Source organism: Haliotis rufescens, unplaced genomic scaffold (assembly GCF_023055435.1).
Source record: "Haliotis rufescens isolate VD_foot unplaced genomic scaffold, xgHalRufe1.0.p SCAF_11, whole genome shotgun sequence".
NCBI lineage: Eukaryota > Metazoa > Mollusca > Gastropoda > Lepetellida > Haliotidae > Haliotis > Haliotis rufescens.
The window spans coordinates 36,813,584-36,837,748 of NW_025963791.1; the positions used below are offsets into that span (position 1 = coordinate 36,813,584).

General features: G+C 38.4%; 1 protein-coding gene across 3 annotated transcripts in view; it reads right to left on the minus strand.

The window, feature by feature from the left end:
* Positions 1-23,869, minus strand: part of LOC124153089 (probable E3 ubiquitin-protein ligase HERC4) — a 56,113-nt gene extending 32,244 nt beyond the window's left edge. The window contains exons 1-12 of one of the 3 annotated variants that reach the window (XM_046526232.2): positions 23,768-23,869; positions 19,756-20,059; positions 16,589-16,751; positions 14,900-14,976; positions 14,062-14,251; positions 12,980-13,011; positions 10,611-10,702; positions 9,484-9,614; positions 7,810-8,050; positions 6,842-6,969; positions 6,266-6,322; positions 4,596-4,707 (exon numbers count right to left, since the gene is read on the minus strand). In XM_046526232.2, coding sequence (XP_046382188.1) covers positions 4,596-4,707; positions 6,266-6,322; positions 6,842-6,969; positions 7,810-8,050; positions 9,484-9,614; positions 10,611-10,702; positions 12,980-13,011; positions 14,062-14,251; positions 14,900-14,976; positions 16,589-16,751; positions 19,756-19,990 — 1,458 coding nt within the window. In that variant the 5' untranslated portion in view covers positions 19,991-20,059; positions 23,768-23,869. Of the gene's footprint in view, positions 1-4,595; positions 4,708-6,265; positions 6,323-6,841; positions 6,970-7,809; positions 8,051-9,483; positions 9,615-10,610; positions 10,703-12,979; positions 13,012-14,061; positions 14,252-14,899; positions 14,977-16,588; positions 16,752-19,755; positions 20,060-23,508; positions 23,700-23,767 lie in introns of those variants that run through there. The other 2 variants (XM_046526230.2, XM_046526231.2) reach the window with 2 other exon arrangements.
* Between the last annotated feature and the right edge of the window lie 296 nt (positions 23,870-24,165).

Genomic DNA, 24,165 nt, shown 5'->3' on the forward strand with positions numbered 1-24,165 from the left:
AGTATTCCAGTTATATCACGGCTTCTCAGCTTAATGTGGGAGGAAAGCCCGAAGTGATGCAGGTCTCAGACATTTACCACTTCGGTGAAACCCACGAGCATGGGTATGGTGCTGACAAACCTAGGCTTTTGTCTACAGCTTATCATGTGGTCACATGACCAGCAGACCTGTGAAGATCCAGGGTAGAATAGGTCTTCAGCATCCTATGCTTGCCGTAAGAATGACTATGCTTGTTATAAGAGGTGGCTTGCTGAGTAGGTTGATGCATGTCATCGTATTCCAATTGAGTGGATCTTTGCTCATGATGTCAATCACTAAATTGTCTGGTCCAGACTTGATTATTTACAGACCGCAATCATATTGCTGGAATATTGCTGTGTGCGGCGTTAAACAACAAACATGACCAGCAAAACTGCCTCTGATGGTTGAGGGGCCAAAATAATCAGAAGAAGTTAACTTGAGGCATGTGATTGTTGGGTGACATTTCATTTGTCTGCAAAGAAGGCCAAAATTTTCTTAATATTTGGCTAATAAATCTGACAGGCCAGATCACCAATTACATAAGCAATGGGCGATCTTTTTCAATTTATCTTCCCTTCACTAACCCGCTAGGTGCGCTGACCCGGACGGTCCAACCTTAAACTGACGGCGCATGTGGTATGCGCAAAACGAGCACTACATGTTACCATGACGCCTATAGACAGTTAACTAGTATAACCTTCACCTCTGTCGGCAACAGTCACGCTTGTGTTGGACAGCAAATCTTTTCGCCTAAACAATGACTTATCTATTGCCATGTCCGGAAATAAATGTTCTTTGATTTAATGATACATCAGGGATGACCACGACTGATCATATTGTATAGTTATCCACTAGACAGGCTTTCGAAGCGATGCGGTGAGATCAGCTGATCGTTCATCCCAGGTCGCTTTGTTGACGTTTTGCAATTGGTACTGAAAGTGTTGTCCTTGATGTATGAATATGAAAAAAAAGTAGATTTTGTATACGTTCCTATATCTATGTTGTAGCATCGCCGAGCAGGCTACATCATATGCATGCATTTCAGTATGTACAACGGTGAGACGATACGGTACGCGAAATGTGGTCTAATGCAACGTAAAGTTGCCCGTAGCCTCAATGTTGTGAATATTGACAGCAACACATGTCAATGATGTGAAATGTAAGTATTTGTCAGATATATAACAGAGAGCAATGAGAAATGTTCTCAAGAAATTGTAAGAGTAACAGGCACTGTCATCAACTAGATATCATGATACAATGTTCAAAACAAAAGTAATGGAAATCACTGAAATTTGTTTTGATATTAAGGGTTAATTAGTGCATGTTGTATAAAAGGATTATATGGTTATGAATGGTAGCTGTTTGTTGCCAAATACTACCATGATTATATTCCAGTATGATCAATGAAAGATATATATTATTTTGGCCTTTTTTGAATTTTACAAAGTAGAAAAAAATAATTTTCAGACACAGAGGACCCTATATATTAGTTAAATACATATTCAAGAGTATTTGACTAACTACAATTTTTTAAAAATAAAACATACCAATACTAACATATATTCATACTAATTGTCAATCTCTATAATGTTGATTGTATTAAAACTGCAGTGTCTACATCCAGTTTGCATTGACAATAATCATATGATTGTAACACAGATAAAGCTGATTCTTAACTTCATTAGGCCTTGCTTCTTATGTTTCCTTGTTCTAAACTGATGTTTCAAATTCCAACATAAACAAATTATCAATGTTATTTTTTTTCTATACACACCAATAGATATCTGCATTGCACAATGACTCTTATTATTTTATTTAATATCTCGGCATACTGGTGCATGTGTACTAGTCTTTGATTACACATGCATGACTTTTCAGCAGTCATCTGTTTCTGAACTGAATATTATGCTAACAAAGATAAGTAACATAAAAAAAGAACTCAAGGATTCAATTCATTGTGAAAACATTTTTAATTTCTTGCATAAGTTACTTTGATCTTGATAGATCAAAATAGATCCAAATTAAATAGAGGAGATTAAATTATGCAGTCTAATTCATTTCAGCCAGTCTGTCTAAAATCCGGTCCTATTTTTCAGGCAATAATAAATTAATGAAAATTTAAGAAAAAATATACCTTGCCTGAGTGAATCAGTCAATATGCACATTAACTAAAATTTTCAGTCAATATACATATTGGACCTGTTTATAGACACTGACTGTAACATATGTAAGTATTATCTGTTGTATGCAAAAACAAATAACATAAATAAATCCATTTATCTACATGGAATGATTGTGGGGTTCAATTTGCATTTATTTACCCATCAGAAGATTTGATGATAAACTTTCTAAATTCATATTTGCTATATGATAATAATATCTTCAAAATATACTTTATATTACAGGTGTCTTGAAATATTGTTGAATGAAAATCAGGATACTTAGATACATCAGGATAGTGTGTTGGTATGTATGGGAAATAATTTGTCAACATTAAAATAAATATAATGTTACTAAAACAAGAAGATAAAACTATGATTTCCATTTTTTTATGCATCATACACATTTTGTGGGGTAGTCAGTATGATTTGTTGTTTGTTGGGACAAATCTCTGTAATTTACTACTATTTGAAGAGCATGAGTATCAGAATTCTGTAAGAAATTATTGATCAATGATTTAACACCTGTGATGACTCAGAGCACTTAATGGTGAGACACATGTTATAAGGGGCAGAATATATGGGTAAATCTCTTTTTTCAAAGTATGATGACTAGTATGTATATTGCAACTGAGTAACTGAGTGCTTAATAGATGCATGGTAGATTTTCATTTGGCCTATTTCTAAAAAATAATATAAATTTAAATATTCAGATGCAACTTTTATTTTTGATATAAAAAGTAACATTTAAAATCAGTTGTTTTATTATTTTGAACGTTATTTCTTCTTAAAATATTTGTAAAGGCACGGATGTATACTTACTATATATAGATCATTGGTAAACCCTGTCAAAGATGTCTGTGTGTTGCAAATGTAGGCATATCACTGATTTTATTAAATTGAAGTCCATGGTAGTATTTGTTGAGATTGGAATGCTTGAATTGTTGTGGGAAATAACACAAAGGCTGATAAATAAAATGAGTTTGTATTATTTCATCGATGCAATATGTTAGCCCATACTGACAGAATGCCTGGCTGTTTTCTGACGTAGAAAATACCGTGGCAATGTACCGTCTTTCATGACGTTTTTCCCGCTATCTTCCATAGTGACAATTCGTCTTGTAGTTGAAGACTCAACAAATGTTGATAATATAAACTAATAATCACTACAAAATATGTGCTAGTTAAAAATATTCAGTTGTAAACGACCGTTTTTGAACGAAGGTGCAACAGGATAACTCTTTAGCTTGGCTCCGTCTCTACATGTCAGTAGTTGGCGCAGCGCGCATAGATCCGGGAACCAGACCGGTAGCGACAGTTTGGACCGTCGCTTATATCATTTCAAAAGGAGAGTTATTGCCCTTTGGAACAAAAAGATCGCCCATTAGCCATAGTTCCACAGGAACAGAAGCTCATCTTTATGCAGTGATATGACACACGTGTAAATGTCACAATACCTCATACATGTAATTGGATGCAATAGGTGTGATAATACTGGGTTAGCTCAGCAGATAATGCTGGGGTTTATCTGGGTTTCTTATTTCAGAGGCTCAGGTGACTCAGAAACTAAGACTGTAAGAGTGAGTGAGTGAGTTGGGTTTAACGCCGCTTTTAACAGTATTCCAGTTATATCACGGCGTGTCAGCTTAATGTGGGAGGAAAGCCCGAAGTGATGCAGATCTCAGACATTTACCACTTCGGTGAAACCCACGAGCACGGGTATGGTGCTGACAAACCTAGAAACATAATCGGGGCGAACCGGGATTCGAACCCACAATCATAGGTTTCTGGCGTGCATAAGGGACACAACTCTGCACAGCGAATTGCGGTGCCGTAGACGACTGGGCCACCCATGCCCCCGAGGATCACTTGAACTGTTCCCTTTGTTTCATTTGAATTGTGTACAATGTGTGCCCCGCTACACTAATTGAGTGAGTGAGTGAGTGAGTTTGGTTTTACGCCGCTTTTAGCAATATTCCAGCAATATCACGGCGGGGGACACCAGAAATGGGCTTCACACTAATTGAGAGAGATCTATTCCAGAGAAGCATTTCAAGAACATTTCAAGGCCACTCGGGGCTCATCTTCTGAGGATTTTAAAGAGGGTGTGTGCTCCTTGTCTTCTAGGAGAACCTGATGATTCACATATGAATTTCCATCAATGAGAGCATTTGCATCATATGGAATGTTTTCTGTGTCCCCCTGTCAAGGTTAGTTTCGGGTCTTGGAACATAACCATTGTACAATGTATCATCAGTATGACAATGAATGTTGTAACCACTGAGCTATATAAAGTATTAGAATCCATGGGCAACTATTGCTGGACAAATGCAATACCACTGCAACAGTTCAGATGGCCCCAGTAATCAACCCTTCCATCTGACACTGAAACTGACCGATGCTGTCCTTACTCACCCTCTGAATGATTATAACATTGGATGTCTGTCCAAGTTGGTGGAGGTGGTGCCGGACATTTGGCATGTCCACTCCAGGGTTACGACTACTGCTGCCGAAGTGGCGATCTTGACTGGAACACAACAGTACAAAGCAATACAGTCATTGTTCATCCAGTTAACGGAAACCTGCGAGGCCTATACAACAACATTCATATCCTAGAACATGGAAATGTGAGTGAGTGAGTGAGTGAGTGAGTGAGTGAGTGAGTGAGTGAGTGAGTGAGTGAGTGAGTGAGTGAGTTGCATTCTTCTTTTCGTTAAGTGGCTGGTTTGAATTACAGAAACATATTCAAATCAAACCCAAATCCCTCCCAAATTTCCAACACATCAAACAAGAAATTGACCATGAATTTGGAAAATACTCAATTTTGATTGGTCAATCAGGTATCAAATCACAATAAACCCCCTCTGATTGAAACAGTTGACTTGACGTCTACATGGAAGATAATATTTTTAAAATAATACTTCTTTCACAGACATTGTGTGTGGGCATATTTAAATGATTATATGTACAACTGCAGGTTACAAAATACAAAGCTGCAGTTACTACAATATTCAAAGGGCGTGTGGCAATACATTTCGTACAAAAAACATGATATAAATCTTTAAAGGGAATGGATTTCAAATTTTGAGGACAAGAGACAGCATGCTATTATGCGCTTTTCTATACACGACTGACATCATATCTGTGCGTCACAATGAACGATATGACGTCATAATAGTGATGTGCGGTGCCTTTGCAATACATGCTTAGTTTTCTTTATTGGTGCCCACCTCATATCAGCTTATGAAGTTGCCAGGCTACATGCTTTCAGTGCCTGTCATAAGTTTGAGTGGAGTATTGCGGTGTAAACAAACTGTTTGAGCAAATAGAGTGCCATGTTTTGTTAAAAGGCTGTTGTCGATGAGTCCGTAAATTCTGATGGACAACCCACTCAAAACACTGGACTCAACCCATGCTACTTGACTCAATATATTAATATATAATAAGAGTTCGCATTTTATTTAGTCATGGTAGAATGGAGATAAACATACTTATTCAAGGAAACCAACAACCCTAATAAAATCCTAGATATTTATTTATATTTGCATACTTATCCTGTATTAATCCTTAATGCTACTAGTTCCTGACAGAAAGAAGAGCTGTGTGAGGTCTTCCTGTTGTTCCAACTGGTTGTGTGGCTAATCCCATCACACAGCTCCCATGTGACCACGGAACTGATGACGTCACATATCATCACAACACTGCTGTCACTCCGAGAGAACAGTCACCTGTTTTAAGCTCTCAGCTTTATCCATGACAATCCTTTGTGTGTTATTATGACACTACTGTTTCATGTGAATTGTATCCTTCCTATGGTTTGTGTCTTCATATATTACATATGATTTTTACTCTTGCATTATTTAACGCTTGATGGTGACTTTATTGAAACTAAGGTTGTGGATTGGTTCAGGATACTGATCATAGTAAATCAAGACATAACACACTGGATGATCAGGGATGACCAGTGACTAAATGCAGCGAGGGGGTCCTGGAGTTCTCGAGGCTTCCTCCATTAGTATTGGAATCTCAAGACCCCCTATACTAAGTATTGGAAATACTGCAAAACTGAAAAGTTCTGTACTTACTCAACTAAGAATGACCCATTTAGACAAGACGCATGAGAGAAGATTTTTGTGACATCTCTGAAAGAGAAAGGGAACACTCACATCTATTGAAAACACATTTTGATACATGGACAACAACTTATTTTCTCAACACAAATCAGCTAATAACGATAGGACTTGATACCATGGGAATAACTATCAGATATATTATAAGGGAACCAAGCACAGAAAACTTATCTGACATTGTAACACAAATTGAACAGTGTGTGACACACCAGGGTTTTACCATGACTAACAAAATTGGGGGTCCAGGTGACACCCATAATTAATTTAAAGGGTCCTTGTAGGCAGTACGAGGGTCCTGTAAATTAATGAAATGGCGTAGTGTACTGTACGCTTAGATAATTACTTGAGAGCCTGGAATGAATCAATGATCATGTGGACAGTGGTCATGTTGATGGATAAAATGACAGATGCTTGATTGCTCGATACGCTGTAGCTACATTATAAATTTTATTGTGCTTCCCTCGGGACGCAGCATATTAATTTTCTGCATCAATTCTCTACAGTTGTGCGTCACGAAATAAACCAACATACTCTGACAAGTCTATGGATGGCATTTCATCTGATTTGAGTTGAGCAATTTCTTGAGTTCTCTGTGGACTGAGGGTGAGGATCTGTGTGTCCGGGTCTATGTTTCTGTAGTCCGCTGGGCGACATCCTTCCTGAAATACAACACCGCTGCTCATTAGCAGGGTCACCATTCACCAACATTTGATTCATTATTTACACTTAATGATATGACATGCTTCTCTAATATTCATTCATACCTGTATCGATTTTCATGAAGCTTTGCAATTACCTAGCCCAACTATTTTGGCTAGTTTTGGAGCCTATCACAAAACACACTGCTACACCCGAATCCATGATACATTTAGGATGAGAATAAACTGACAACAGACTTTTGTTGATAACAATCTCTTATCAGCCAGGTTGCAATGGAAAATCGCCCAAATTTTTATCTTGATCATGACTTAAATATCAGGATGTTCATCACAAAATGGAGTTTTGTTTCTTAGTAACTGTTGCTTAACGCTGCACTCAGCAATATTCTATTGATATGACGGCAGTCTGTAAATAAGTCTGGACCAAACAATCCAATGATTGACATCATGAGCATCTATCTATGCAATTGGGATACGATGACATGCATCAACCAAGTCAGTGAGCCTGACCATCCACTCCTATTAGTCGCTTTTTACAACAAACACAGGTTGCTGAAGATCGATTCTAACCCGGATCTTCATGGGTACATGAGGCAGGCACATCATGACTACCCTATTGCTCATGTGCTAAAACACTTACCAGATGTAAAATAATATTAAAAACATTCAGTAGTAGTTAACATAATAAAAGAGTTTCTGGGTTTTTATTTATCAACTTGTAATATAATTAAGAGACATCACTGCACATATAAGAATCCACATTTTTACACATGATAACAAGATCTTTCAAATCTCAACTTACCATGAGCACTTTGTTTTTCAGAAATATATTTGCCTTACCTCTGAAGTTACTATCACAAAACAATGATCACTCCCAGCAAAAATCCTTAGAATATGTATTATCACAGATGCTTGATTATTTTGCACAGAATAACTAGTTCCCTGAGGTGCTTCTACTAGGCCTCTCACTACACATGGACTAGTTCTGTTATCATGGCTTCCGAGTCCAAGCTGGCCATTGCCACCGAGTCCAAAACTATACAGTCTGCCTGATAACACAGCTATTGCTAGGGTATGCCGCCTGAAACACAAATGAGGACAATACACTGACATGAAGGCAAAGTCACCAACATCCACCATCCTCTTAAATATATGCTTAAAATGACAAAACGTATGCCACACACATAATCATACCAAAATTAGCGACATCTAAATATATTTGACATTTGTATACTGCTTCCTTTGGACAGAAAAACGAAGTTGTGTGAGTCTAGGTGAAGAAGAAGTTGTTCCAATCACTTGTGAGGCAGGCCCCATCACACAGCGCCTACAGAAGCGATGACAGCACATGTCTTCACATTACTGCTTGATGTCTGACTTCTGGGGTCACGTGGGAGCTGTGTGATAGGGTTAGCCACACAACCAGTTGGAACAACTTCTTCAGCAAGACCTCTCACAAGCCCTTTTCTTTGTCAAGACTAAGCAGTAAATGCATTAAGGAGTAATGCAGGATAAGTTAAAAATTAATATTTTCAAAACTGTAAATCGTCATTCAATAATAAAATCAGTAAAAAAATAAACTCTTCCTGAAATGAAGAAAGACGCTTTGTATGTTTCTATTTTAATGAACATTGCACCATGAACATTGCACCATGAACAGGGAACATGATGGAGCCCCTTTCTAGAACTTTGTTTTGGTGGGAGATAATGACTCAAGAATGAAACAGTGCTTGAAGTTAAGGGGAATGCCTAGGTCCTTGAGGATGTTAGCTATGCTATCAAAAATTAGGCACAAACAGATTTCCTAAACTCAGTGTTCCCCCTGGCTTATTAAACTGCCAGTCCCAGTGGACTGGTAACTCTAAAAAGTAGCAGTCCCCCCCCCCAATTTATGTCAGTCCCAACTTTGAACAAATTCAATGATGTCATCTTTGAAGTAACTAAGATGTACATGTCATTCACTAAAAGTTCAACCACAACTTTGTCTCTTTTTTTATAGTTTTTCACTTGGTTCAAGACTTAGTCACTACAAATAGATATTTACCCTTGAAGCACAGCGAAATGTTATTTCCTGAACTAAAAATAGACAATGGAAAACCCTGACAAAGGTGACTTCGTTCGAAACATATAGTTCATTAATTAGCACCTATGTTTTGGTCAACAACAATGTCTTTATAAGGTGCTTTATTTGCCGATCCATTGTCAACGGACATGAATTACTTTTCCAAGCCTAATTTTACCAGTTAAAAACTGGTAATTACTGGTAAACGAGAACGATGTAAACCCAGTCAAAATACATGGACTAAAAATGTTGCATCTCATTTGAGCTAATTATTAATTTAGTAATGAAACAAGCTTTAAAGAAAGTCAACATAGGAAGGAAAGTATCCCTTGGAATAGTCATCCCAAGAAACATTTTCCTTTATTTTACCAGATTAACAATTCATTTCCAAAATTGCTGTTAAAAGATGTCATTCAAATGCCTAATGACGGTTGATAGAGTGGATCTCTGACCTGCCACAGACGATCTGTGAGATCTCTGTGCCCATGAGCTCCATCACCTTCTTGGGAAGGATCTCATTGTTGGTAGACATGTGACCAAGCTGCCCGTAGCTGCCAGCACCAAATGTAAACACACCACCGTCCTGAAACACAGAAAATACAATACTGTGTCACCACTACCAATGTATGACTTTACCCACTTGTCACAATCTTAGTGTCAGTGTATACTGCCCATTACATGTAGCAGTCCCAAACTCCCTATGCTGATCTCTTCCCAGTGACCTTTAGCCAAGGTCATTCTCTCCATCCAGGTTCTTACTACCCCCCCACCACTCCTCCACACACACACATTCAACTCATTTCATCAAGGACTTTGACAAGGATAACCCGTTAAAATGTTTCACGCAAATGACCATGACGGAACAGAAGCATGGGAGTAACACCCTCTCCACTGTGCTACTGGAATGTCCCTGTCAACCAGTATTCAGACTACGGTATTCGACGTAATAAGCGCCCCGCTCTAATAAGCACCCACGGCGATATTTGCTAATATAATGGCTAGTGAACGATCCCAATTAGCACCCCTTCCGATTGATCAATGTACACAAGACATATTTATTCGTGTATAATACGCACTCATGTGTTATATGCACCCTTAATTATGGGCAATTTAATTCTGGAAAATATATGTGTCGTGTAAAATACGCAGACTTTTCTTTTGTATCATTTCAGGCTATCAGCATAAACCACGAAATTTACAATCTTTCAACTCTTTCAACAGAATAATGTTCTAATAAGGGCCCCCTAATTTTCATTTTGATAGCGCCCTGGGCGCTTATTATGTCGAATACGGCATATACAAACCATATTCTCGTGTATGACAAAATGCACGGATTCCAAAGACCAATGAATTTACCCCTTGATTATTACAATACTGTTAGTTTTTGAAGATCATTGTATAGAATCCACTTTGTGATTCATACGATACACCTCTTAGTAATTAAATACATGGTAATGATATCGCGTACAAATAAAGAATATTGACAACACAAAAAGTGCTGTTCTCTTCAACATATTGAGAACCTAATGCAGAGGAAACACATCTACTGACAGTTGTGTGACCTCCTTGTCCCCAGTACCTGAGTAAGTGCAGCAGTGTGGTCCTCACCACAAGATACAAATTTGATTTTCTGATATCGGAGTGATTTGCACAAGGTTGGGAATGGTCGATCTGAAACAAGTTAAGCCTTCATTGAATGTAACTCAAGAAAAAACATGATATATGGCATAAGAGAAAGAAATATTCTAACCCCCACCATTTTATTACAAAAATTCCTTCAATATTTTTTCAGTTAGGGTGGCATAAAAGCAAAAAACATTGTACACACTGACTAAATTTGGAAATTTTCCAAAAATTGTATATTTATATACTTATCCAATCTCACACTTTGCATTTCTTCTTTCTTTTTACATCCTATGTGGAAACATGCTTGAACAGTTTCCAGCTTCTAAAAAACAATCACCCAAACACACCCCAGCATCACCATGGTGACCTCCCAAACAAATGGGTCACGGACATTATCCCATGCATAGCTTCCTACACAACCTGATCACGTGCCTCCTTTGTCTGCCGCATCATTCTCCTTTGTCAGAGCTAACAGCCTAGAGGAGATAAGATGCAGGAGGGATGGTCAGGTGGGCATATAGCGTGTGAGATAGGATAATAGTATCAACATACAATTTATTGGAAAATTTCCAATCTTATCCTATCTCGCACTGTGCATTTTATCCAACGGTTGGATGGTGAGCGTAGATACCCTAGCCTGTAAGACTACAACTGTGAGACGTACACGAGGATGCTGGTTCTAAACAGTGAAATAAATAATATAACTAAACCACTGCCTCATGTGTAAAACAACAAGAATTTGTGAGCGGGATATCAACTATCAACTGGTGATAAGATCCCGATATGCTACTCGAACGTAATAGCACTCAATTGGGTCAATTGATTCTGCCAGTCTTTCTCCACTGGACAATAGCATATGTCTGCATCTCTTTTATGGCCTCATTAAGGCTTTTAAACACACCGAGTGATTAAAGTGTGCCAAGACGAGAAGAGGAACGATCAACAACATCTAATCAGATCTGCCCGGGATCGTAGCGTTCAGCTGGAAGCTAGTTCTTCGCAACAAAATCACAGTGAAGATCCAAGAATACCTTTCAGTTCTTGGACCGTTCAATCTGAACCCTGTTGTCGTCCAGAGTGTGAATCTCGCTCATACGAGCAGCAGTTGCAAGGACCAATAGAGATAAGATCTTGAAAGGGAAATCCTTGAGCTTCCGCGTAGATCGCAGGTGATGAAGATATTCAGCGGTCTGTTGTGGTGTAGCAGAAGTGGAAATGTCACAAGTGCGACAGAAAGCCTCAAAAGCCGTCGTAAAGGCGTTTGATAGAAGAGTGGTGAGCCTCTGTAATAGTCTTCCCTACTCTCTGGGGTTAGCCTTTAGCAAAGAGGGATCCCTGCCAAACACAAAGACGGAGCGTGACGAGTGACAGGTGGAACAACTGGGAGTCAGGCTGCAGAAGAATTTCGTCTTGAAGTGGAAGATGGTGGAATCTACCGATGTGGGGAGCAATTGCATGTTGGCTAATAGGGTGCGATCAAAGTCAGTGTGAGGTGATTGTTGGTTTCTATCTTCTGAAGGACCCGAGGAAGATCGGCAATATCTTCAGTTAAAAAGCTGTCAGACTCCGTCATTGACCACAGATAGTTCAGGGAACAAGGCTGCTAACGGGACAGCAGCAGACATGGTGGCAGAAGACAACTTGCTGTAGATTGATGAGTGACAACAGACGACATTTTTGCATTCGTCGCGTGTTGAGACTTCTTGTCGGAGTCACAAGATTTAGAGCCTCCATTTCCCTCTGATGATATTTTTGGAGATAAATGCATTCCATACAGTGTGACAAAAGGCTGCTGCATCATCCGCAACAATCTTTTGATGTGGGTAAGAGGTCGAGTAGGTATGTTGACACTGCGAACAAGCAGGACATGGATCATCTCGCTTTTTCCTTCTTCTTTCCCTTTCCCGAGCGTGGTACAAAAACAGCTGTGGAAAATTCATTGAGAGAAAAACACCTGAAGCGTTTTCTCTTATGATAACACACGTCACCATGGTGTAGCGATGAGCAAGAGAATGAAGTGACAGACAAAGGAGGCACGCAATCAGGTTGTGTAGGTCGGTGGATTGTTTTACAGAAGCTGGAAACGGTTTAAGTACGTTTCCAAAACATAGGATCGAAAAAGAAAGAAGAAATGCATAGTATGAAATAGGACAAGTTTAAAAATATGTTTTTACATTTATACCTTCATAAACTCATATTGAAGTAACAGAAATTCACGAAAATTAATAAAAATTCCCTTTAAAGGGTATTTCTGTGAAGCTTCTATCTAAAAGGTTTGCAATATTCAGAGGTGCTTAATATGTGCTTAACTATTTTACTTACCTCTTTCATCATTTAACCCAAGCTGCCCAAAGCTGCAACATAAACCATATATAACACATAATAAATGCAGGTTCAACCTTTTCAACACACAATCAACACTACACATTTAGCATAACTTTGCAAAAGTGTTATTTGAGCGCAATGAGGTGTAAGCATCGATAGTGTCAGATTAATTATTTTTGAAAAGTTCTTTACAGCTATAATAATAAAGTACAGTCAAGTCCCGTTAATCCGAAATGGTTGGTTGCATATGATAGTATCAACATTCGTGATCGAAAATCGGACAACTACACGATAGATAACGATACAAACACGTAATAAGAAAATAAATATTCATATTGTTATGTTAAATTGTTAGTGGAATATGTTTTAACCATGTTAACATAAAACAACTGTTACGGACTGTATGACTTATTCAAAATACTGTAAAAAGTCTGGAATCGAAATCACAAGTTTGAAACTGGTACCGCAAAGCTAAAGAAAGCTGTTTTCTAAGTGGCTAACATTGACTTCCTGTTAGTCATTTTATTGGTCGGTCATAGATCGCTAAAGGTTGTTCTGACAAGACCAGTACTGGGATGTCCTCGGCGATAGCGAGAACGTGTATCTGATTTTAATGATTGAGATTGAGGTAATCTAAGAATGTGATTAATCCTCTTTTCTTTATTTAAAGCATTAGTTTCTTATTGTTAAGCAAGTTTATCTCTGCAGCCGTTGTAATATGCAGCTACCAGCCGACTCATCTCGCCTCAAAACACGGGCTGTGTACTCGCGGACAGATGACCACGGAGTACTCTGATTACTGTGTCGGATTAACAAGACTGATTAATGAGTGATTTCAGTAATTTCGTTGCAAATTAGGTATGTCGTAGTTGGAGTGCGAGACTGTCGGATTAACGGGTCTAAGTAGCACTGATTTAATCGGTTCCCATCATTAGTGTCGGATAAAGCCAATTGTCGGATTAACGAGTGTCGGATTAACGAGAGTCGGATTAACCAGACTAGACTGTATTAGGGCTGGTGTGACAGCTTGAGATGCCAACCTGTGGTTTGCATTTCAGTGAGAGGAAGGTTGACTTTACCTGTTCCTTCCCCAGCCAAACATGGTGCCAGATTTAGAGAGGACGAAGCTGTGGTTTCCCCCGGCAACAATCTGGGCGATGGGGATTCCCTTAAGACAGGTTAGGAATTCTGGTGTGTCTCGATGGACGGTGTTGTTACCCAGACCTAGCTGGCCGTAGTTGTTGGCACCCCATGCCCCTACAAGACCCTCTGTCAAACATGGAACAATCACATATTCAGTTTCAGAGTGGGGTAACACATGGCTCCCAAAATTTACTGACATTTTTAATACTGACATAATGTTTTTTCCACATCGCAAAAAACATTACCAGCTGATCTAGGATTTCAAACTAAGTGCCCTTGGCAAACAAATTCTGTTTTATTATTTTGTTCAAAATAATGTTAAATTCTTATTTTCTGAAAATATACCATTACCATGTTAATGACCCCCAGCATTTTGTCAGTCAAATATTGCAAAATTTGTTTTAATTAGTGTTTCAAGTTCACTTTTACAAACAGCCGCTACGAACAAGTGTCTCCAGCTAGCTTTTCCCTTTGAACCTGTTCTAAAATATTTATAGGCAAGAAGTTTCCACGTGATTTGATGTTGAGTTGCGAAAATTTTATTTCCCCTTTTGGAATGTCCACTGACATTTTCTGCCGACTTATCGGGTTAAATATCGGCCTCTAAGCAGTTCTTGATAAATCTCTGCCTCAGTACCGAACCCACACTGCTTGGGCATTGAGGAAATATTTTTTAGAAGCTTTGGCTGGGCTGGGCATTGAGGAAATATTTCTTACAAGCTTTGGCTGGTTATCCAACACAATTCTGTAAGGGTGCTGCATGCAGTCACTGACCTGCTGTGAGAACCAGACAATGGTTGTTTCCGCAGGAGATCTGCACCACACTGTGGACTGCCAGGGACTTGACCAGCCTGAAACAAGGAAGTACACAGGTGGAGGAGAGGGTGAGTAGATGAATGAGTGAGTGAGTGAGTTGGTGAGTGGATGAGTGAGTGAGTTGATGATTGAGGGAGTGGGTGAGTGAGTGAGTGAGTGAGTTGATGAGTGGATGATTGAGGGAGCGGGTGAGTGAGTGAGTGAGTGGATGATTGAAGGAGTGGGTGAGTGAGTGAGTGAGTGAGTGAGTGAGTGAGTGAGTGAGTGAGTGAGTGGATGATTGAGGGAGTGGGTGAGTGAGTGGATGATTGAGGGAGTGAGTGAGTGAGTGGATGATTGAGGGAGTGGGTGAGTTAGTGAGTGAGTGAGTGAGCAAGCGAGTAGATGAGTGAGGGAGTGTGTGAGTGATTGTTATCGTAGCCATAGTAACCATGGCTGCCAGCAGTGTTTGAAATAACTGCCAGCCCGCCTGCCCATGGCAGGTAACTTTTTTGTCGGGCTGCATGAAATTTTCCTCCTCCTGCCCAACTGGCAGATAATTTTAAGACTACTTACATATTCAGTTTGATCATAACTCCTTGTACATTCTCAAGTCACTGTTTGCATTATTTCAACAGCATCGAAACCAGATTTGTCTCCTAGTTTTTACAATATTAACAATGCCTGAATGCAGGTTATTTTGATGATGGGCAGGCAATTAGGATTGGCTAACTCATAACAAAGAAAGGGTGTTGATAGACTTACATGACGCCAAAACATGTTTCATTTGTAACATGTCAGTCATTATGAGTTGATTATGATCATGTATAAGTAATGTTGAAGTGTGAATGTACTTGTCTCCGGACATAGTCAGTGCTCAAGGAAAACATGGTAATAAGAAAAAAGATGTTGTATGATGTGTAAACTAACTGCCTGAGATCATGTCTTTATAATGTTCCAGTACAGTATGTGGTGCAGCCAATTTATCTGTTGTGCAGTCACTTGTTAATAGCAGCCCGCAATAGGTGCAGTGAAGAAAAAAAACCCAGATAGAATTGCATCAATGTCGCTCTGTCCTCATCGTTTCTACAGCATAATATGCCACTCAAGATAAAGCAGAGCTCCAGATAAGCTTTTGGGGTTGTGGGTATTTTACCGATGCATTTTAAAATCATTGGGTATCAGTAATTCTATATGCGTATTCAAATTTCCCACAGTTTTTACACATGTGGGTATTTAAGTTAAATATTTAAAAACACTATTCATCTAGTCCCTGCAAACTGGTGTCGTGTGGGTTCGAGAGCTTTATAGGACTCAAAAATACCACGATACTTCCACAAGAAAGTGTGATGGCAAATGATCATGATGTCACTGTCATCGTGGAGTTTGGCAAGGTTGACGGAATGCCTGTTTATAATTTAAAAATAAGTTGCTGATTTGCTAATCGAATACGCAGGGTTACTTCACAATATTTTGATGATACGCACAAGTTTTATTTTTGTAGCGTATCTATAATGTTCAGTGCGTATTTGATACGCTTGGATTATATTTTACTGTGTATTTCTGCATTTCTGATGCGTATTTCACGCAGCTTATCTGGAGCTCTGATAAAGTCTTCCTAAAGAACATGAAACACATGGATGATCATTTCTAGCAATAGAAACTTACTTCGGCATACGGGTCAGCTCATCTGCGATTTTCCCTCGTCCAAGCTGTCCCTGAGAGTTATCTCCCATAGTGAACACCTCATGGGCAGATGTGAGCACCATGCTGTGTGATGATCCTGCCTTCACTCGTATCACATGCTGTGACCGTAAGGTATCGATTTGCTCTGGATGCAGATGGAAATACTACATGAAAGTGATCAACCTTTAACTTCCAAATGACATATGTAAAATCACATACTGATTACTTTTACCAAACAGGGATCGATTTCACTATATCCAAGCTGCACTAGTGCAGGTAAAATATAGCTAGTGCAGGTAACTTTTATTGCCAGGTTGCACCCCGTGCAGGCAATATTTCCCACTACAAGTGCATGGCAGGGCAGCAGTTATATTGATAAAAGTGCAAATCTTTTAGAAACCAAGTAACAAAAGTCATGAAAATAATGAAATACACATGTCTGAATGCAGTGAACTGGCAGAACTAACTCTTCACAATTACTACTAGAACAGTCACTCATGAGGTTAGAATAACAACAGACAGACACTTTGAAAATTCTGTTTAAGGTTGTTTACTGGATATCAAGATGTTCAAAGCCATAAACAGATTTCCTCAAAATAAAATACTGGAGCACATTCTCAAGTTTATATTCTCTTTGAATTTATTTAATATTCAAAATAACTGAAAATACAGTGTTTCAGTTTAGATGAAATGGTGCAGCCAATATTTTGGTGGTGCAACCTGATTAATTCACTTGGTTGCGCCAGGTGAAGGTGGTAAAACAGAATGAAATCGTGTCATGCCAATGTATAATAATCTCAGTATGTCATAACTATGAACAAAATAGCTATATTCACTGATAATGGTTAGCACTCTAAACATTCAGAAATCAGCTTCTTCATCATGTTCATCAAGCATTCTCTGTCCCTCCTACTCAATACAACAGCCACTACGGGAAGGCTGTGTTGAAATACATACCAGCCATGACAGATGAACTATAGTCAAATGATAAAACCCCGGGTTTTCTTATCGTCTTTTCAGGAGTATATTTTAGGAAAATTGGTACAGATTGGTATTCAGTTAATCATAGTAGGTCAACTTCAAGTGTGAGGAGATCAAACATGATATTGCTTGTAGATATTTTCCACTTTCGTGCAACATCTAACATGGTCATGTACCAATAAATGGAATAACATCCTTACAGATCAGTGATCAGAACTGAGGATGATCTTTGCATGGCAAAGGGACATAACTCTGTATGCTTGACAACTGTATCAGGATCTTTACCGAAATGTCGCCTTTACAGTATATAAAGATGGTTTAGGTTGTTATCCATAAATTATGTCTACTTTTTCATCCGTCAACTTCAAAGTAATGCCTATCAAACAATTCTGTATAGCAAGTCACAGCCCTTTAAACCACTGGGACCAGATACAACATTACAGTTAGTACAAGAAGCCTTGCTGAAACTGCAGTGTTGTATTGATAATATCATTGGTATTCCGCTCAAGGGTCCTCAAAATACTCAAGGATAACCAGAAAACTTGTTTATTAAGTTACATATATTATATATCACTTTGATATTATTATGTTATTATGTATCTGTTATGTCTATGATATCTAACTAAACAATAGCACCATGAGTAGCTCACCTGGATATGTATTGAAATGTCATCAAAGATTGTCACAAAACAAAAGTTGCTGTCAGTGTTGATATTCAAATATTCTCTGCATTGATACTAAACTCTAATGATTTGATCAAAATACGACGTCATAATAAGGAGAAACATACATGCCACAGTTCAGCTTCCTTAGTCTGGCAATTCCAGATACGACGAGCAGGCCATGACATAAGCCCACTTGACATTCAGTCAGAAGAGCAAAGAAACAAAAATTATGACTTTCCAGGGTTAGAGTTTGACAGATCCACCAGTCCACAAGTCCAAGAAAAGTGAAAATACAGAACATGCTAGTCGTTTTCTCCAAACATGATACGTCACACAAACCATCCTGAAACGAGTGAATCTACAGGCGTAGACACCATGAGTTAGCAATGTCACATCCTATTAGTCCACAGATTGCTAGTGACTCATGCTGCCCACTTGATTCATGTTATTTCCAAAGGAGCCATCTGGCTAATGCATGAACAAAAATAGAAGCCTAAATGGTATTCCTAGGAGCCAACACAACCCTTTAAAATTAAACATTTCAGGCTAAGATAAGTTGTAATAATATGACAATTGCTAATTGTCCAGGCTTTTATAAGTCGGAATTTATTCAATTACATTTTTGGAAGTTTCAGTATTTGGTCCAATTTATTAGCTCAGCGTTACTAGTGCTCACTGCAGCAGTTATACACATGTAGCATCAGAACAAGTAGCTGAGGATGCTGGTGTAAACATGGGCCAGGCCCACTACCTATATCTACCTTCAAGCTACGCATCAGTTAATTCTAAGTAATGTTGACAATAATTAAAGAGCAAATCAGCAACCAAAATTAAAATAAGGGCGTCCATGTTAAAATTTAGTTGCATATGTAACCGTTCAGTCACTAATATGAGGGCTGTTATGTGGCTAATATTGGGATGAAAGAATAGTCCTTCCAAATTTTAATTGTCTCACCAATTAGCCAACCACGATAAACAGTGACAGCAAAATGAAACAGTACTGTGGACTCCAATATACAACTCCCCTTCTGACAGGCATATATCTTATCTTTCAACGATTCCGAGAACTGGTTCTTACAATGTCAAGTGTACATCTAAATGTTTGCATTTTTGAATATTAAATATAAAAGGGGTAATTGTAAGGAATTTGTTCTGCCAGTTCAGACCTGTGTATTTCACTAGTTTCATGAACTTTTGTTTCCTTGATTCTAAGATTTGCGACCAGTTCTAAAAGAATTTGGTTTTCCACTTTTATGAAAGAAAAGTACTGCCTTTAACTTGTGGTGGAAAATGTTACCTGCACTGGGTGCAACCTGGCAATATAATTACCTGCACTAGCAATGTTTTACTTGTACTGGTGCAGCATGGATATAGCGAAATGATCCCTGCATACTTTCTGAGGAAAAGGTTCTCTTGGTAAAAAGTTCAGGAAACACACAACCTGGACATAATCACAAGCATGGTATTGTGAAGGGGAAGCAGAAAGAGCCTGGACTGAATTACCTAGTTTCATTCTGGACTTTTCATGGCCGAGTTGTCCGTAGTCATTATCCCCACAGGAGTGAGCTGTCCCATCAGTGAAGCCAACAATGGTGTGATTTCCTCCACAGCAGACGTCACAGATGTCCTTTGCTTGGAGGCTATGCAGCTGCTTTGGGGAGTCCACAGAGGCGTGGTCAATTGGGCCAAGACCAAGTTGACCAGCATTGGCCTTCCCCCAACAGTACACAGTCGCCATTGCTTTAAGTTAGATGCTCCCTTGTATTTCATCAAAAACAAAGGTCTTCAATATTATCATACTGATGTGCTGGAACAAACAAAATTCAGAGTTAGACAATATGTGAATGACAGGTCAGTCCCCGGCGTATTCCACAAATAAAAATTGGGGTGGTCGGGTAGCCTAGTGCTTAAAGCGTTCGCTCGTCACGCCGAAGACCCAGGTTCGATTCTCGACATGGGTACAATGAGTGAAGCCCATTTCTGGTGTCCCCCGCCGTGATATTGCTAGAATATTGCTAAAAGCAGCGAAAACCATACTCACTCACTCACAAATAAATAAAAATTCTTGGGTCAATTTTCTTAAATTCTGCATCCACTTTTTGATAATTCTGCACGGAATTCTACAAACTCTTAAGCTTAGTTTCTATGATTTCTCGTAGTTTTGTACCAATTCCACATGCTGCAGGCATTTATCTGAAAAACTAATCCATGGCTAAATAGCTAATGACATGAAACTGGCGATCACATGCATTTTCGGTAAGCATTAATACAAAAGTCAACTTCACTTCAAAACAAAATCAGGATATTGATTTCACTTTACCATTTCTCAAAACGTAAGATGTTTAAAAGATCGTAAATTGTTTTTTCCCCCCTTTTTTTTCCATTTAACATATTTGGAATGATTAAATTAATACATTGAACAATCCAAAAAATAATGTCTGTTCACTTCAGTAAACCTATACAACATCAAAAACAAGCTCTTGACTCGCATGTCAACATTCTGCAGTATTTGATGAATTTTGTGGTAGCAAAATGCAAAATTTTGCACAAAAGGTGATTTTCCGCAAGGTAGGTACATTTCTGCATCGAGTGGACATTTCTGCAAAATATTCCACGACCGCAGAAACGCGGAATAGAGACGGAACAGACAGGTAAGGTAACACTGTAAATAATTACTTTATCAACCATGCTGACATTAGAGTTAAAACTTAATTAGAGTCCTATATTTTTAATACTAATAGTTATTACATTTTGGACTTACAGTAGGGTTATGGCAAAAACGTTAAACATCAGGAGTATCACAAGAAACACAGCAATATTCCAGCTATATCATATGACGGTGGTCTGTAAATAATAGAGTATAGACCAGACAATCCAGAGACTGACATGACGGGCATCAATCTACACAACTGGGATACGAGGATATGCATCACCCGATTCCGTTAGTCACCTCATACAACAAGCATGGCTTGCTGAAGATCCATTCCTACCCGGATCTTCACGGGCAGGGTTAGAACAAAACTTAAAAACTTTACTAGCTCTGGTAAATATCAAATGCCCTTGAAATGTTAAAACAATGAGGAAATTGTGAAATCTGTACTAGCCTTCAGGAACTTGCTCTAGCCCCGGGCTAGTGGGCTACTGTTTAGTTCTAACACTGACAAGTATTCACCCTTAATTGTTAACACTGTGTATTACCATGCTTTCTGTTTCCCTTACTGGAGTAAATACGGTAATTATGTATCATCTTGCAACATCAAGCTGGTTGCAAAAATGCTAAATAGTTTTGCAAGGGTTGTTTTGCAAGGGTTGTTTTGCATTACGAACACAGGGATTCATCAAGGATTCCAAACTAAGCACCCTTGTCAGACAAGCTGAGAAAAACTCAAATCAAGAGGTGAATTGATCTTGCATTGAATGCAATAGTGTAAAACTAAACACTAAGGCCTTTTCGATCCACTTTCTTAGTTATGTTATCAGTGAAATACATGTTACCTCTACAAAGCCACAACATTTCTTGCCATTGGTTATAGCTGTAATTACATGAATTGGGAAATTTGTAGCTCAAATTTCGGAATAAGTACTACTAACATTGGCTTTGGTTAAATATTGGCCTCTGAGCAGATCCAGATAAATTCCTATCACGATACTTTCATTTTGTAAGACCTTGACCTGAATGGAGACAACTTCATAAGATCCCACAATTACCCAAGTCTCAGGATTGTACAAGAAAAGGCGCAACAGTAACTGGCAACAAATGATACAACCAGTGATCCGGCAACTGATCTGTGAGCTGGACTTCTCCGGTTGTGACTGCAAAATGTCCACTTTAAAAAAGTGCAAACCTGACATTTCATAATTTGCCAAATGGACATTTTCAAGAAATTGCTTGCCGGACGTTACACCTGAGACTGAATATCATAACAAAGTGATATAAAATAAAGATGTGGACAGCCAGACTGACATGTGTTTTTGTTGTTCATTAGTGTACACACGACTTGTAAGGGTTACATCATATTATGCTCGTTAAAAACTAGATCTACATCATATCCCTTCAGGGAATTCAAACTTAAATTGGTCAATAAAAATGTGAAATTTGAAAACAAATATCATTAGACATGATGATTCACCATTTAAATTGTATTTCCGGTTCTGCTAGGTATTGCTTTATATGCAGAAACTAAAACATTTTGTGTATATTTTCTCATTAACTAAGCTGTAAATAGCAATCACATGTACACATGTTTTCTCTCAATTTACCGGTGATTTGGTTAAAAAATACTGATGACAATGTGACATAACTACAAAACATTTTGATGCAACCATTGGAAGATTTGTGTTTGAAAGTATTATTTTATCAGAAATAATATATCCCAACATTGTATTATTTTTAGCTTTTACCATATATATTTAAGATAATAATTTGAAATAATAATAACCATAAGAGTAGCCATCTTCCTGAGACAAGGGAGCTAACTGACCATAAAAGTCCAGTTTCCACCCTTGCCGAACTTGGCTGGAATTATGGAATTATATTTTGACTGGACTAACGAGTCTGTGCATAGTCCATTAAAAATCATGTAACGAAATCGACATCATGACATCAATCACTGGATTGTCTGGTCCAGACTTGATTATTTACAGACCACCGTCTTATAGCTGGAATATTGCTGAGTGCGGCGTTAAACAACAAACAAACAAACAAACAAACAAACAAACAAAACGAAATCAACACTGATTCAAAAACTGCCCTGTAGATTATGGTCGACTGCAGGATTTGCATAGCATGTGTACCGCCTACACTGCGTCTACAGATATTTCCAAACCTTTTCATGTTATTAATCAAGGCGCTCACGTGATTTGATGCACTTCAGGTCCAGGTAGTCCTGTGGGTACACAGGTCCTACTCAGTACCCATCAACCCCGAGTAACCCGTCCCAGCCCTAGTGCCATACATACAAAGCCAAGCAAGGGTACATTTCGACAGTATTACTCCTATCTATGTCAACAACAGCAAATTCTAATGAACAAAAGAATGCACAAATAACAGTAATTAACACCACTGCAAAACGAAATCAACAGGAAAACCAACTAATGTCATACACAATCAATCAAAGCAGCACAAGGGCAAAACTAGCTTCTGATAAATGGACTAGACCCAGTTTAAAATCCTTTCCTGTCTTCCTGTGAACAGCATAAAATCAAAGACTCGGCCGTAGTACGATTAATTACAAAATCAATTCCAAATACACCTACAAACACTAACTGAAATGTGTATTTCCACGTATAGTGCTGACGAAACATTAGAACAGAGACCCCCATGGAAGATTAATAACGGTTCCTGCTTGGATTGGATTGTAAACAGACGACAACAATAACTGAAGTGACAACCCGCCAAATGTGTTTAGTCATATTGTCATTGCGAGTGTTTATGATGCACCCGAATTCTGGCACACTTGACATTACTCTACATACATATCTTTTGTTTAAACCACTGGCAGTTAATTAAACGTACGTTGTTATGAAATTTCGAGTTTCACGTTTCTGTCGTCAACGTTTAGGCCATTTTTAGTCTTCCTTCTGGATAGTTCTTGTTATTATCTCCCTTGAAAGATTTACTTCCGGCTCCAGATCCGCGCAGACTCGAGGGGTTGTTTCAAAACCACAAACTTATATTTCAAATTCAAAGCTTAACTTCTCGCTAAAACGGTCCCGTGCCAAAATAGTATCGGTCCCGCCTATCTTTGGCGAAAACGGCACCATATATATATATATATATATATATATATATATATATATATATATATATATATATATATATATATATATATATATATATAAATAAAAGATGACATCCAATATGATACAAATAAAAAGAGTTTGTATTTCTTCCGTTATATTAAGAGTTATGGT